Raw genomic sequence first — 12,752 nt, forward strand, 5'->3', positions numbered from 1 at the left:
CCGGCGACCACGATCAACATTCCGGTTCGCTTGGTGACACGAGCTAACCAGGTCTTGAATGCTCGCTCCGCTTTCTTCCAACCTTCTTCGGAGTTCATGAACCTGTCGTTACTCTTGGAGGCCACGCCCATCGTGGACGCCTCCCTCACCACTCTGATCTTGGTTCACAACCCCCTTTCGTACGACGTTCGCATACCAAAAGCGACCCGTCTGGGCCTGCTCATCCGTTCCGACTTCCACGACTTCACTCTAACGGTGCCTGTGGTTGGACACATCCCATCGGACTTGTTCTTGACTGAAGACACCGGTGGCCGAAGACTCACCAGGCCATCTCAGCTTGTTACGGTCAACCCTGCCGGTCCCACCAACGATGAAGACATCGTCCGAGTGGACCTGGGGACAGACCAACAACTGGTGATTTATGCCTTGAGCGCGTTGCCTCCAACGCCCTCGAGCATTCCCTCTGGAAACCCAGAGAAACCTCAACCAACCACGACTCCAAATGGGGACCTTCAACCGTACCCAGAGTTCGAGGAGCACCTCCAAGAAGTTCTGCACCGCGCCGACGCGCTCCGGTCCGAACAGGACCGCGAACGTTTGCGCACCGTGTTAATGAAATACACACCGTCTTTTGCCAAGGACTCCTTGGATTGCGGGTTGACGGCACTACACGTAGTCCGCATCCCGACTCAGCCCGGCGCTCCTCCAACTTTCGTGCGCCAGTACAAGATTCCGATAGCTTCTTACGAACCAGTACAGAAGACTATCGACGCCATGCTGGAAAAGGGCATCATTCGCCCCTGTAACAGCACCTATTCGGCTCCATTGTGGCCAGTCTTGAAGCCAAACGGTACATGGAGACCAACCATTGACTATCGCAAACTGAACCAACAGGTTCCTCTTTCGCGATGGCCCATGACACAACTTGAACAGGAACTTCCCAAGGTTCGAGATGCCAAATTCTTCACCACCATCGATGTGGCTTCGGGGTTCTGGACGATCCCCGTAGATCCCAGGGATCAATACAAGTTGGCATTCACCTTTGGCAACAAACAGTATACTTTCAACCGGTGTCCATTCGGCTACGCCAACTCGCCAGCCGAATTTAACATCTTCCTCAACAAGGCGTGCCCTGATGCCGCCGCCAGGGGCAACCTCATTTATGTCGATGACATTATGATGAGGAGCTCCTCTTTGGATGACCATTTGATGGAAATCGACCACGTTCTTGGACAGCTGTCTTCTGCAGGTGCCAAACTGTCCCTCCTGAAAGGTCAGTGGTGTCGCACGAAGGTCAACTACGTGGGGATCTTGGTTGGGCCGAACGGGATTGAACCACAATCCAGCCGTATTCAAGGCCTTCTTGACATCAAAACCCCCACCGATGTGTCAAAATTGCGCAGCTTCCTTGGCGTGTGCAACTATTCGCGCCAGTTCATTGAACACTTTGCTGACATAGCACGCCCTCTTACTAACCTGCTGAAGAAAGACACGCCCTTCGATTGGGGTGACGAACAAAACAACGCGATGAATATGCTAAAACAAAAGCTGGGCTCCGCTCCCTGTCTCGCGTACCCCGATAGCAACAAGGAATTTTTCTTGGAAGCAGGATTCTCCGACCATTGTTTGAGTGCGGGTCTATACCAAATGTACGACCAGGATAAACGCGTCGTGGCGTACGCCAGTAAAACGTTGAACGGCCCTGAGTTGAAATACTCCGACTGCGAAAAAGCCCTGCTTTCCACAGTATGGGCAATCAAACATTTCTCAAACTACATTGGATGTCAAAAAGTAACGATTGATACTAACCATCATCCGGTTACTTTTCTTAACAACCAACGCATTCGAGACGGTGTCGTAACGAACGCGCGCATTGCCGGCTGGCTTATGGCGTTACAAAGTTACGATGTTCGAGTCCGGTACGCGAAAAACGCAAAGTTACCGCTGGGTACCGATCTAGCGATTTGCCAGAACTGTGTGTCAACTTCCCCGACCCCGCCGACAGACGTCGCCGTGGCACCGATGCCGGAATTCACGCGTCACCGCTATTTTGAGGAACATGTCTGCAAAGACATGCCTACAGCTTACGTGGATGGCTGCTCTTACCACCACCAAACCCAGCTGCAGGCTGGGGTGGGCATCGCTTGGGTCGACGACACACCGTGCAAACCACTGCTATTCCAATTGGGCCCCCACTCTTCTCAATATGCGGAAATCGCTGGCATCCTGATTACACTCAAATTAGCAGTTGAACACGGTGTCACGGTGCTGGTTATCTGCACTGACTCAAACTATGCCCGCCTCGCCTTCACCTGTCATCTACCGGTGTGGCGTCGAAATGGTTTCCTTACGTCAGCGAAGAAACCCGTTAAACACCGCGACCTCATTTTGACATGCGACCATTTGGTTTCCTCCAATGATATGCATGTCTATTGGAAAAAGGTCCGGGGACACTCAAAAGTCCCAGGACCTGACAAACATTTTAACGACCTAACGGACACGTTAGCCAAACAAGGGGCCCTCAACGGGACTCCTTGGACATTTGATACAGCTTGGCTGCCCACCCAGCCCACCCTGGAGGTCCACGTTCTCACGCGCCGCCGCGCTGCGGCCGGCGCTGAGTCTCGCGACGCCCCCACACGGACCCCTACGGGGCCCGTGGCGTGCGTACCGCCCGTCCGAACCTCCGACTTGGTCGCCCAACAGGCCGGCGACCCCGCGCTTTTCAAAATGATTCAGCACCTTTCTGATCCTGTCGCCAACCCCGTGTCGCCTGACGCGTTGAGTGACGACAGCGACCTCAAAGACTTGCTCTCCGTGCTGCAAAGGCTGCGTCTCGTTAAAGGCCTTCTGGTTTATGACTCCGCGTCTCCGCCTGCCCTGCGGTTGGTGGTTCCACGGAGCCAAAGGGGGGTCTTGCTAACATACGCCCACGACGCGCCTTATGCAGGCCACCGCGGATTCAAGGCCACTGTCACCGCACTACAACAGGTGGCATACTGGCCGCGCATGCATAATGATGTAGCAACCTACATCAAAGGATGCCTGGTTTGCTGCCAGTTTCAGCCAGCAAACCCGAGTCACCGAGCACCACTCCAACAGAAAGGAGTCAACTTCCCATGGTCTGATCTCCAAATTGATTGGGTGGGACCACTGGTCAGATCTCTGAGAGGGAACAAATACTTTCTTACAGTAGTTTGCGCGTTCACCAAGTGGGTAGAATGCCTGCCTGCTCCAAACGACACCGCACACACCACTGCATGCCTGCTGATGAACCACGTGTTCTCCCGTTTTGGGTTGCCCTCACGGGTTAACTCAGACAGGGGAACCCACTTCACAGCCGAGGTGATGCAACAACTTTGGCAAATGCTCGGAATCAAGGCCCAGTTGCATATTAGCCATCACCCGCAGTCATCAGGACAGGTGGAGCGGACTAATCGCACCGTGGTAAATTTGCTGAAAAAGTTTGTTGTTTCCAACCATCGGGACTGGGACACCCGACTCCCACTGATCCTCATGGCAATTCGAGCCACCCCTCACGAATCCACAGGGGTGGCCCCTTTTGAAATGATGACCGGACGGCGAATGACGCTCCCCCTGCACCTGATGTACCAGCCAGGCGAAACAAACCTAGCCACGGTATACACGGCCTCCCAGTACGTGGAGGACTTGCAAGCCCACCTCCGAGCCACGTTTGCACTTGCCCAACAACGGCTTAAGCAAAGTGCAGAAGGTCAGAAAACCTACTACGATAGGAAAGCCTCACAAACCGAGTTTGAAATAGGTGATCGAGTATGGTATTACTTGTTCGCGCAACCAAATGCTAATACTCCGCGTGCCCAGAGGGGCATCGCCCGAAAATTTCTTCCCCGGTGGTCAGGACCACATGAAATCGTCGACAAACTGTCACCCGTCGCCTATCAAATTAGGATGAATAAAGGACGTCAGGGGGACCAACTGAGGTGGGTCCACCGAAACCAGATCAAAAGTCACTGCGGGTTTGAACGTCTGAGAACGCGATCGAGCGAATCTCAGGACCAGCATACGCGCGGAACTGACAAAGGGGGGTCACCAGCCGACTCCGAGTCAGCGACCCAACCGCCACCTTCGACAGACGTGCCAAATTCCGCCGACCGACCTCGCTGACTACGATGTTTGAAAGTATCACACGTGCAAAAGGGGGGTCAACACCCCGCCGCACCTACCGAACCCCTCAGTGATACCATACCGAGTGACGCTAATCCGCTTGTCTTTGTTGATTGCGAGAGGTTAGCATACTGTGTTTTGCTACTTATTTGCAGACGCTTGGTGCAACACTTAAGGATACGGTCCTAGCTGTAACACCGATAGCATTATGCAGAACTAGACTAGACAACTACAAAATGATTTGCAACTCAAATTCAAAAGATTATGTACACTCAAGGTGTTATGATACTTATGAATGGTATGCTGCGTGAAATCAGTTTTTGCTAGCCATGAAAAGCTCCCCCGTACTTAAGGCCTTCAAAAGCAGGTCAGAGTACTCTTTTTAAAGCGTTAGTGAGTCTAGCTAATCTAACTAAGCCCCTTTGCCTTCCTTCCCTTAGTCTAGCGCAACTGCCAAGGATACTCTGATTTTTTTTTTTTTTTTTTTTTTTTTTTTTTCCTTCCTTTTGCTCCCTTTTCTCCCCTCCTCCCTTTCTTTCCCTTTTCCCTTCAGTTATTCTTGGATAACGCACGACTTTTTGGGTGTTTAATTACGCCGTAGGAAGACGCGATAGCTAAGTACCTAGCAACGATAGTGTCGCGCTAACCGACCTAAGACTTTTTTTTTTGACGAACACCCCCAGGGGTGGAGATTTGCACCGACACGCAGGTGCCTGAGACAACCTCCCCGTCTTTATAAGAGAGTTATGGCCTGAGTATAGTCCCGGGTTTTTGAGTTTTAGAAGGCGACAGCCTCTTTTCTCGTTCTCTCTCTCTTTTCTTTAATTTGCTGTTCGTTTCCCCTAGTTACTCATAATATGATACTAGCCTTATAGCCTTAGGAAAAGTTTTCTTCCTTTTCTTTTGTTTGGAATTTCGCGTCTTGCGTCTTTCCCAGGCCCGCGCCTGTTTTGGGACCCGAGTCCCTCAGTTAGCTGACACAGTACCAAGTTAGACACACTGTTAACTGAATACACATAGAGACACATTGAAAACACACAGACGTACCCTGCACACACATAACCAGGCAGAGGTTAGGGAAAAGTGGCACCAGTGGTATGTCTTCAGTGTTGCAGCAGAGCGTGAGTGGGACTCCGGCCGGCTGACCGTGGCCTGGACCCTGGCCACGCATCATCTGGACCCGCCAACCTGGACATCCTGAAGATTCATCCCGCTTGACGAAGGGGGGTCTGTAACAACTATTGCCTAGGTCCATTTCACCCTCTAATTTTTTTTTTAAGTTTGCTTCTCCTGAAGCAAATTCTCTGCAGTGCATGAATATGCCAATGCCCAGACAGGATCCAGCCTGGTCAGCTCTACAGGTGGTCCTTGCCACCAACAAAACTCTTTTGAAGCCGCTGACCAGGTGACAAAGGAATTCATGCGTCTGCCGAAGGAGTGTATTTCAAGCAGTCTGCTCGGAGCCCGAACAAATGGCTCCAATGGTTTGGAATACACAAATGACCGATCAAAGGAATGTTCATGACTTCTTATCAATCACAAAAGGATACTCTGGCGCCTCGCCCTTCCCGGAACGTCTAGATGGAGCAACAACACCTCCAAGTGGCGAAACTTGGAACTATCCTTAGTGACAATTCACATAAGTAACCGCATTTTACACATTTATATCATGATAATTCTTGACAGACAACTGAACTACGAATGATTCATGTTATATCTTTGTGTGTATGAACATCCTATTTCATGTGTACTCCATAAAGAATGAAAGATAATCAATGTCTCTCAGTTCAGTCAGATTAGACAAGTAGAAGTTACCTCACAAGTTAGTTTATGATGCATTAATTACAATGTGTGTTAAACGGGTTGTGTGGGAAAACTGATTTGCCAGACTGACCAAATTTAATGCCAAATTATTAATCTTTTTAATAATTTTCCTCTGAGAGTCTGCGCGAGCGAACAGAAGGGTGTGCCTTCACCTGCTCGCCCCACCCAGAGACTATAAAAACACGAGCAGACCACTGCCCGCTCTTCTTTTTTTTTTTTGCCCTCCTGCTCTCTTGCCTGTTCCGGCTCTCACAAGCCTCTTCCAAAAACTCTGGCCCGACTTGCAAGTGGGCCAGCCAGGCTGCTCGAACCCTTTGTCTAAGAAACTTGCAAACCACGTGGCTTTTTCTTTCCTGGCAGGATCCGTTAACGAGATCGGATCCTCGCGCCACGCCACGCCAAAGCAAGTGCAAACTGCAACGCTGACTAAAGACTCTTTCGTTTTTTTGTTTTTTTGTTCCACTATCGGTGCTCACCCGCCCGACCTTCTCGGTCCCGGGTACACTTGCAACGCACCGCCGGACTCAAGGTTGTGCACCTAAGCCGCGCACCGCACCTGCTACTCGGTGGCGCTCCGCCGCAGTGCCAACGCACCTCCAACGGCTGGCCTTCCCCGTACGCAGGCGCGTACTGACCGAGCTGCAACACCTGAGCTCGGACAGCTGCCCAGCAGAACCAACCTCGGCGAGGATCAACCTCGCCGGATCACCAACCAATCAAGGGACGAGCCGCGCAACTACGTCAGGCCCCTGGCGCGGCTCCCTCGCTAACCTGTGGAATAAACCTTTTTTTTTCCTTGCATTTTTCAACGAACATTGACTCTTTTTTTCCCCCTTGTCAAAAAGGCCGCCACTTCTGTTCGTTGCTACGCAACTCCAGGGCTCGTAAGTGCGCTTGATTTCTACCTCGGCGTATCCACTGTGTGCCACTTACGTTTGAAACATCACAAATCTGGCAGGTCAAATTTTCTCTTTTCCCTGTTTCTTTATTCATTCGCATTCCTTCCTTATTTTCATTCGCTTTATTTTATTTCTTTTCTTCTGACGGTAGAATAGTTAGATAGGCAGTATTTTGATTCTGTAGTGTAGCAATCGTGAATAAATGCATGTTTTATAAACTTTATTCCGCCTAAGTCATCTGTGTTTCCGAGTGGATTATTATTCTTTTGTTAGTACAACGAACCACTGAATATCGAGTGTGGCGACTTTAGATTATCAATGACTGATAAAAGAAGGATTTTGGTCGTTGTTTGCTCCTGTTAATACGAAGCAAAACAAACGTGGTGCCCCAGAGGTTATTGAGGTAAATACAATTTACCTCTGTAACGTCCAGATTATTAATTCGTCCAAAAGACGACCCAATTATCGCTACAATGCATTTCTGGCTTGTGACAAAATTGGGGCAGGAAAACATTGGGTGAACTTTTAACCCAAAGTTCAGAAGGGTATTATCTATCAAAAAATGCATTGAACAAGTAGTGCCCAGACAGTGGAGCGAAACTCATTTTCTAGGCACTTTTTGGGGGTTCACCCCACGGCCTAGTGAAGGTAAGCGCTAACATGCTAAGAGATTGCTAGTAAGATTACTTTCCTAACTTTTCGGGCGATCTGTGGGCAGCATGTGTAAATGTGCTGATATACACTAGAACATCTATTACCGATACAAACGTGAATGTATATTTTATAGATCGTGCTCACAGCAACGTCCGACCGCTGGTTCTACAACAAAGAAAGGTAAAAAAAAAAAAAAAACGTTTTCAATACACCGCAACAATAAAAGAAAAGAGTATTTCGATAGTATTGTAATTGTATGTTTCTTTCAGCTCCTACTCATAGGGCCCAAAGTGACCCTTCTCACAGTGAGCAGAAGAAAGGTAAAAAGGAAAAAAAAAGATTCTCCACAGCACTAATAAAATATTTGATGGTAAACGTCTTCTATAATTTACAGAATGTGCATCAACCAATACATTCAAGAAAAAAAGGTAAACATGCACACACACACATTGCATCACACTGCTCTAAAATAATATATGATATTGAAATGTATATTTGCAGATCCCAAAGATTCTGGCTGGCATGAAGTTGATGAAGTTGGCTGGCAGCCAACCATCTTCCCCTTTGCTGCAAAACCGGGACCAAGGGATGCTGCAGCAGAGCTGAATTCCCACCTGCCAGCTGACATCCTGGAGCTCTTCATCACGGATGAACTTCTCCAACACATCGTTCATCATACCAACCTCTACGCAAATCAGTCCATGCAGAAGCAGACCGACAAAAACTGTGGTGCAAATCCTGCTGCATCCCACTTGCACGCACAAAAACAATCCACAATATACCACACAAAAAGACAAATTGTGTCGTTGAAACATCCACACAATTGTAAATAGTAACACGTACACACACACCACACATGCGCAGTTGCGCATGTGTAAATAGTTTGCAAAGAGTTTTCCAAATTGTTTGTTCGGATTGCTACTGTTGAATGTAAATAAACGTGTTATTTTACAATCAAAAAACACTTTTTTATTGTTGGGGTAGTGTTTTATCGAAGTTTAGGTGTTTGTAGAATCACTCATGCAAAAAAAAAAGTGCCAAATTCACTAGAGTGCATGAAATAACATCGTTTCACAAAAAGCTCGATTTCTCCGTATTCTGGAAGAAAATAGGGGATTTGGGTGAAACGAAGCTGTTTTCTATTGTTGATTACTGAAAATCTGAATAAGGTAGAAACAAACTTTTTTTCTTAGATGAGAGATGAGACTTCAATCTTTCTAGTGTCCGTGTTTCCGTAGTCCTAACACAACATTTTCTGTGGAGCTTGAAAGATCGGTAAAATTCTGTAAATCATATGGGGTTACCTTTTCCGAAAATGGCTGGCAGTCAAAGAGTTAAGGGCTGGACTCTCATCAAATGTGTGAAATTTTGAGAATATAGGATCACCTGGGTCAAGTTAAAGCAACTTTTATTGTCACAAAAAATCATCTTATTCTTATTCTTCTATATGGTGTGGTGACTGTTTGGAGAGAGAGAGACAGCCGCACAGGTTCACTTTACACAAAAACGGTTTCAAAGCGTTTCTACTTTAAAATAAAATAATAAAATCTAAGTATAAGAATAGTGAGGATAACATAAATCAGTATGTTGTTAATACAATACACCATTCCAAATGAATAGAAAAATAATCACACAAGGAATTAAACAACATTCATTTTGTGGTAACACTGTGCAATCTTCTTATTGGGCTCATCTTAACCTTTAAATATATATATATATATATATATAAAGCAAAGCATTCTTCATTGCAAGCACAAGCAGTTCTTCATTGCAGTAAATGTATAACTTTATTATTTACAATTATTCCGACAATGATGGATCAAAAGTACAAGAGAAAAGAAGCCATCAGGTGCAACAGTTTTGAAAAAGAAGAGGACAAACGGGTGGGAGAAATGGTTGGCAAATTTCTATGAGTCCGAGAGACAGGAGGCTCTCTCTCTCTCCCTCTCTCGCTCTCTCTCACTGCGATTTCTTAGCCTCTTGCTATGTTGCTAATCCACAAACGACAACTCAATTTCATTTGGTACTTGGTTTTGCCGAACTAGCAACTATTTAGAATTGACTGAGTCATCCCTATATATATATATATATATATATATATATATATATATATATATATATATATATATATATATATATATATATATATATAGTGTTGTCAGACGATTAAAATTTTTAATCTGATTAATCACTTTTTAATTTTGATTAATCACGATTAATCAGCTAAATTACTTGCCTATTTGCGTAATATAAAATAAATGCAAAATACCGTAATATTTTGACATTAATGCATTTTATTATCTGAATGTCATTTGAAAACATTGATTAAATGCATGTACGCAATTGCATGCATGCGTGTATTGCTCAAAACGTAACAGCATCGTATCAATTGGGTGCAATTCAGCAATTATTAATTAAATGCTAATTTGTTTTATCTAAAGTCCCGTCGGGGTGTTTTTTAAAGCGAAATTTACCACCGAGCACACTAACTGGAGTCACCCCGCTCATTTTGGAAAAACAGGCGTAGGAAAAGCAGTGCATTGACCTAATCACTGACCTGCGCAGCCTTCAATGTAACCATCCGCGGTTACGTTCAAGGCTCAAGTGCGGTCAAAAAAAAAAAAAGTGCGATTAATATGCGTTAATACGTGATTAATGCGACAATTTTCTGTGATTAATTAATCTATTAACTGTTTCACTTTGACAGCCCTATATATAACATATATATATATATATATATATATATATATATATATATATATATATATATATATATATATATATATATATATATAAACTGCAAAAAACCCAGGTTGAAAAATAGTTTACTGTTACTGCAGGAATCTTTTTTTTTTTTTACCATAGAGTTTTGTTTTTCTTCTTCTTCTTCAGGAATTTCTTAAGTATGTGCAAGTTATATAGTGTATTGTATTTAATTTACTGGTGTAAATGTGGTCTTCTTTCAGGCTGTTGAATTGAGTGGATTGAGTGGGTCAGATGAAACGCCATATCATGTAAAATGAGATAACAAATTAATGGACTAGACTCAATTCTTAGTTAGAGACCAATTGGTGTCCATAGGACTGAAAAATTGGTGTCTATAGGACTGAAAACCAAATGGCCTCTGTGTGTAGCTCCCCAAAGCAACCACTAGATGCCGCCAAACCTGTACAACCAAGCCGCCTACTCAGCATAGCCATGACATCCTGTATAAGGATAAATACAATTTAAGTGTAAATAAATGGGATCTTGAATAATACACATATACACAATTTATATTCGACAATCGTTAACCTGATTTATGGATCAATGATTACAGCACATTGACGCCAACTATGAAGTTTTGCTGTCTTTTCTTTTATTTTCTTTACAAGCGATGCTGTCTTTATCGCTGATAATATTGCTGTAACTGCATTGCGTGAAAAGATTACCTGTATGTATTGTCCTCTCAACAATGACATGCATGATGTGGAACAAGAACTAGAATTAACCTGTTAAGTTTCCCTGAGAGAATTTGGGATTTAATATGTCATGTATATACATGTTATTCATGCTTGCTTAATTATGGTTAGAACGTTAATACATATATGATGTTATTGATTTTAATGTTTATGATTGCTGAATAGAGCCAAGACCTTTGATTTGATTTGATTTGATTTGATTTATTTGTTCATTTTTCCTTTCGGACAGCATTGTTGACAATCAAACATTACATCATGCAATTTTGACATACAATAACCGAAAAGAAAAAGGGCTGGCAGGAAGAAGCATAAAGCTTATAAATTCCCGCCCCCATACTAGACTAGGACGCATAAAATCAAATAAAAATAATAAAAGTCAGCAGAGATGATAAAATTTCACTCAGTTCATCAAGTCCATGAAGTTAAAAATCCAGATGATTGCATTCGGAGACATTTGATTCAAGTAGATGGATTATTGAGAGTTCACTCAGTTCATCAAGTCCAAATAGCAGGTTGTCAAGTTGATTACATTCGGAGATTTTTGATTCAGGCAAATGGATTATTAAAAGTCAATCGGATCCTCTTCACCAGTGATTTGATCGCATGTAGATCATGACAAAAGATTATTTCCAGTAGTTTGTTGATCACTTGTTGATTCATACCATGTGGATTATCACAGTCCAGCAGCTTTAGATAACTGGGCATAGTGAAGACCATGTGTCCGACACCTCCTTCAGTCCGATCCGTCTTCATCACGATTTTGGTTCATCGCGACCTTTTTCTCCAGTTCAAGCAACCTTGTGGCCATGTCTCTCCTCATTCCGTTCATGGCAAGGTTGAGTGCTGCAATGTCGTTTTTCACCAGAGAAGTGTCATCAAAGGCCTTAGTTCGGCCGGCTTGCACGCCAGTGATGGCTCTCAGGGTGGCCTCAGCCATTTCCTCTTGCAATCTTCTGGCGATCAGACATTTTACGCAGCGTACGAAACAGCCAGTGGGTTCCAATCCCCAGCAGCATCAGCATAACCACCAGCACAGCCAGCAGGTAAACGTCCTCAACGTCCTCAAGGTCAAAACTGGTCAGACACACTGGTCTCCACCTTGCCCAGGAATCCTCAGCATATCCAGACATGTGAGTACCACTTGGACATGAACGATCAGTAGGTGCAGGTCTCATCATTGAGAAGATTTTGTCAAACGCACTTACAGACCAGCTAATTAGATCCATATTGGTTTGCAAAAAGTTTTTGGAGCAGAGTGTCCTTTTCACAGCAGTCAGCACAGATGCTGTTTTCAAATGATATAAAATAAAATGTCCTTGCATTACAATAACATAGTCAGACGTGTTTACATTTTTGTGTTGAAGCTCCCTCCTTGTTTTTGACACTGGAGTTATTGCTCTCCCACATAAAAGTTGAACAAAAGTCAGGTTAAACATTTTCTTCAATATAACTGATTAATACCATTTCTTTGTATTTTTTCTTGAATCCAGCTAGTGTCTTTGTTTCTGTTAGTCCCAGATCTAATGAATTCCATAATTTTACACCCGTACAGGAGATCGAAAATGACTTCAGTGTAGTTCTAACACATCTCTGAACAAACACGTTTCTCTCTCAAATCATATTGCGACTCTTTTGCCTGAAAACATGTTTGCAAGTTGTAAGGGAGACAATATCTGGCTGCCTTATACATTGTCTGAATAGTTCTATAGTTTACTAGATCAAATAATTTCAATAGTTTAGCTTCAATAAACAAATTGTGTGTGTGTGC

General features: G+C 44.5%; 1 protein-coding gene across 1 annotated transcript in view; it reads left to right on the forward strand.

Annotated features, from left to right (window-relative positions):
* Positions 1-8,320, forward strand: part of lyrm2 (LYR motif containing 2) — a 360,856-nt gene extending 352,536 nt beyond the window's left edge. Inside the window, exons 3-6 of the mRNA XM_077510816.1 lie at positions 7,657-7,703; positions 7,793-7,843; positions 7,918-7,951; positions 8,025-8,320. Coding sequence (XP_077366942.1) covers positions 7,657-7,703; positions 7,793-7,805 — 60 coding nt within the window. The 3' untranslated portion in view covers positions 7,806-7,843; positions 7,918-7,951; positions 8,025-8,320. The remainder of the gene's footprint in view (positions 1-7,656; positions 7,704-7,792; positions 7,844-7,917; positions 7,952-8,024) is intronic.
* The last annotated feature ends 4,432 nt before the right edge of the window (positions 8,321-12,752 follow it).

Source organism: Festucalex cinctus, chromosome 21 (genome assembly GCF_051991245.1).
Source record: "Festucalex cinctus isolate MCC-2025b chromosome 21, RoL_Fcin_1.0, whole genome shotgun sequence".
NCBI classification, from domain to species: Eukaryota; Metazoa; Chordata; class Actinopteri; order Syngnathiformes; family Syngnathidae; genus Festucalex; species Festucalex cinctus.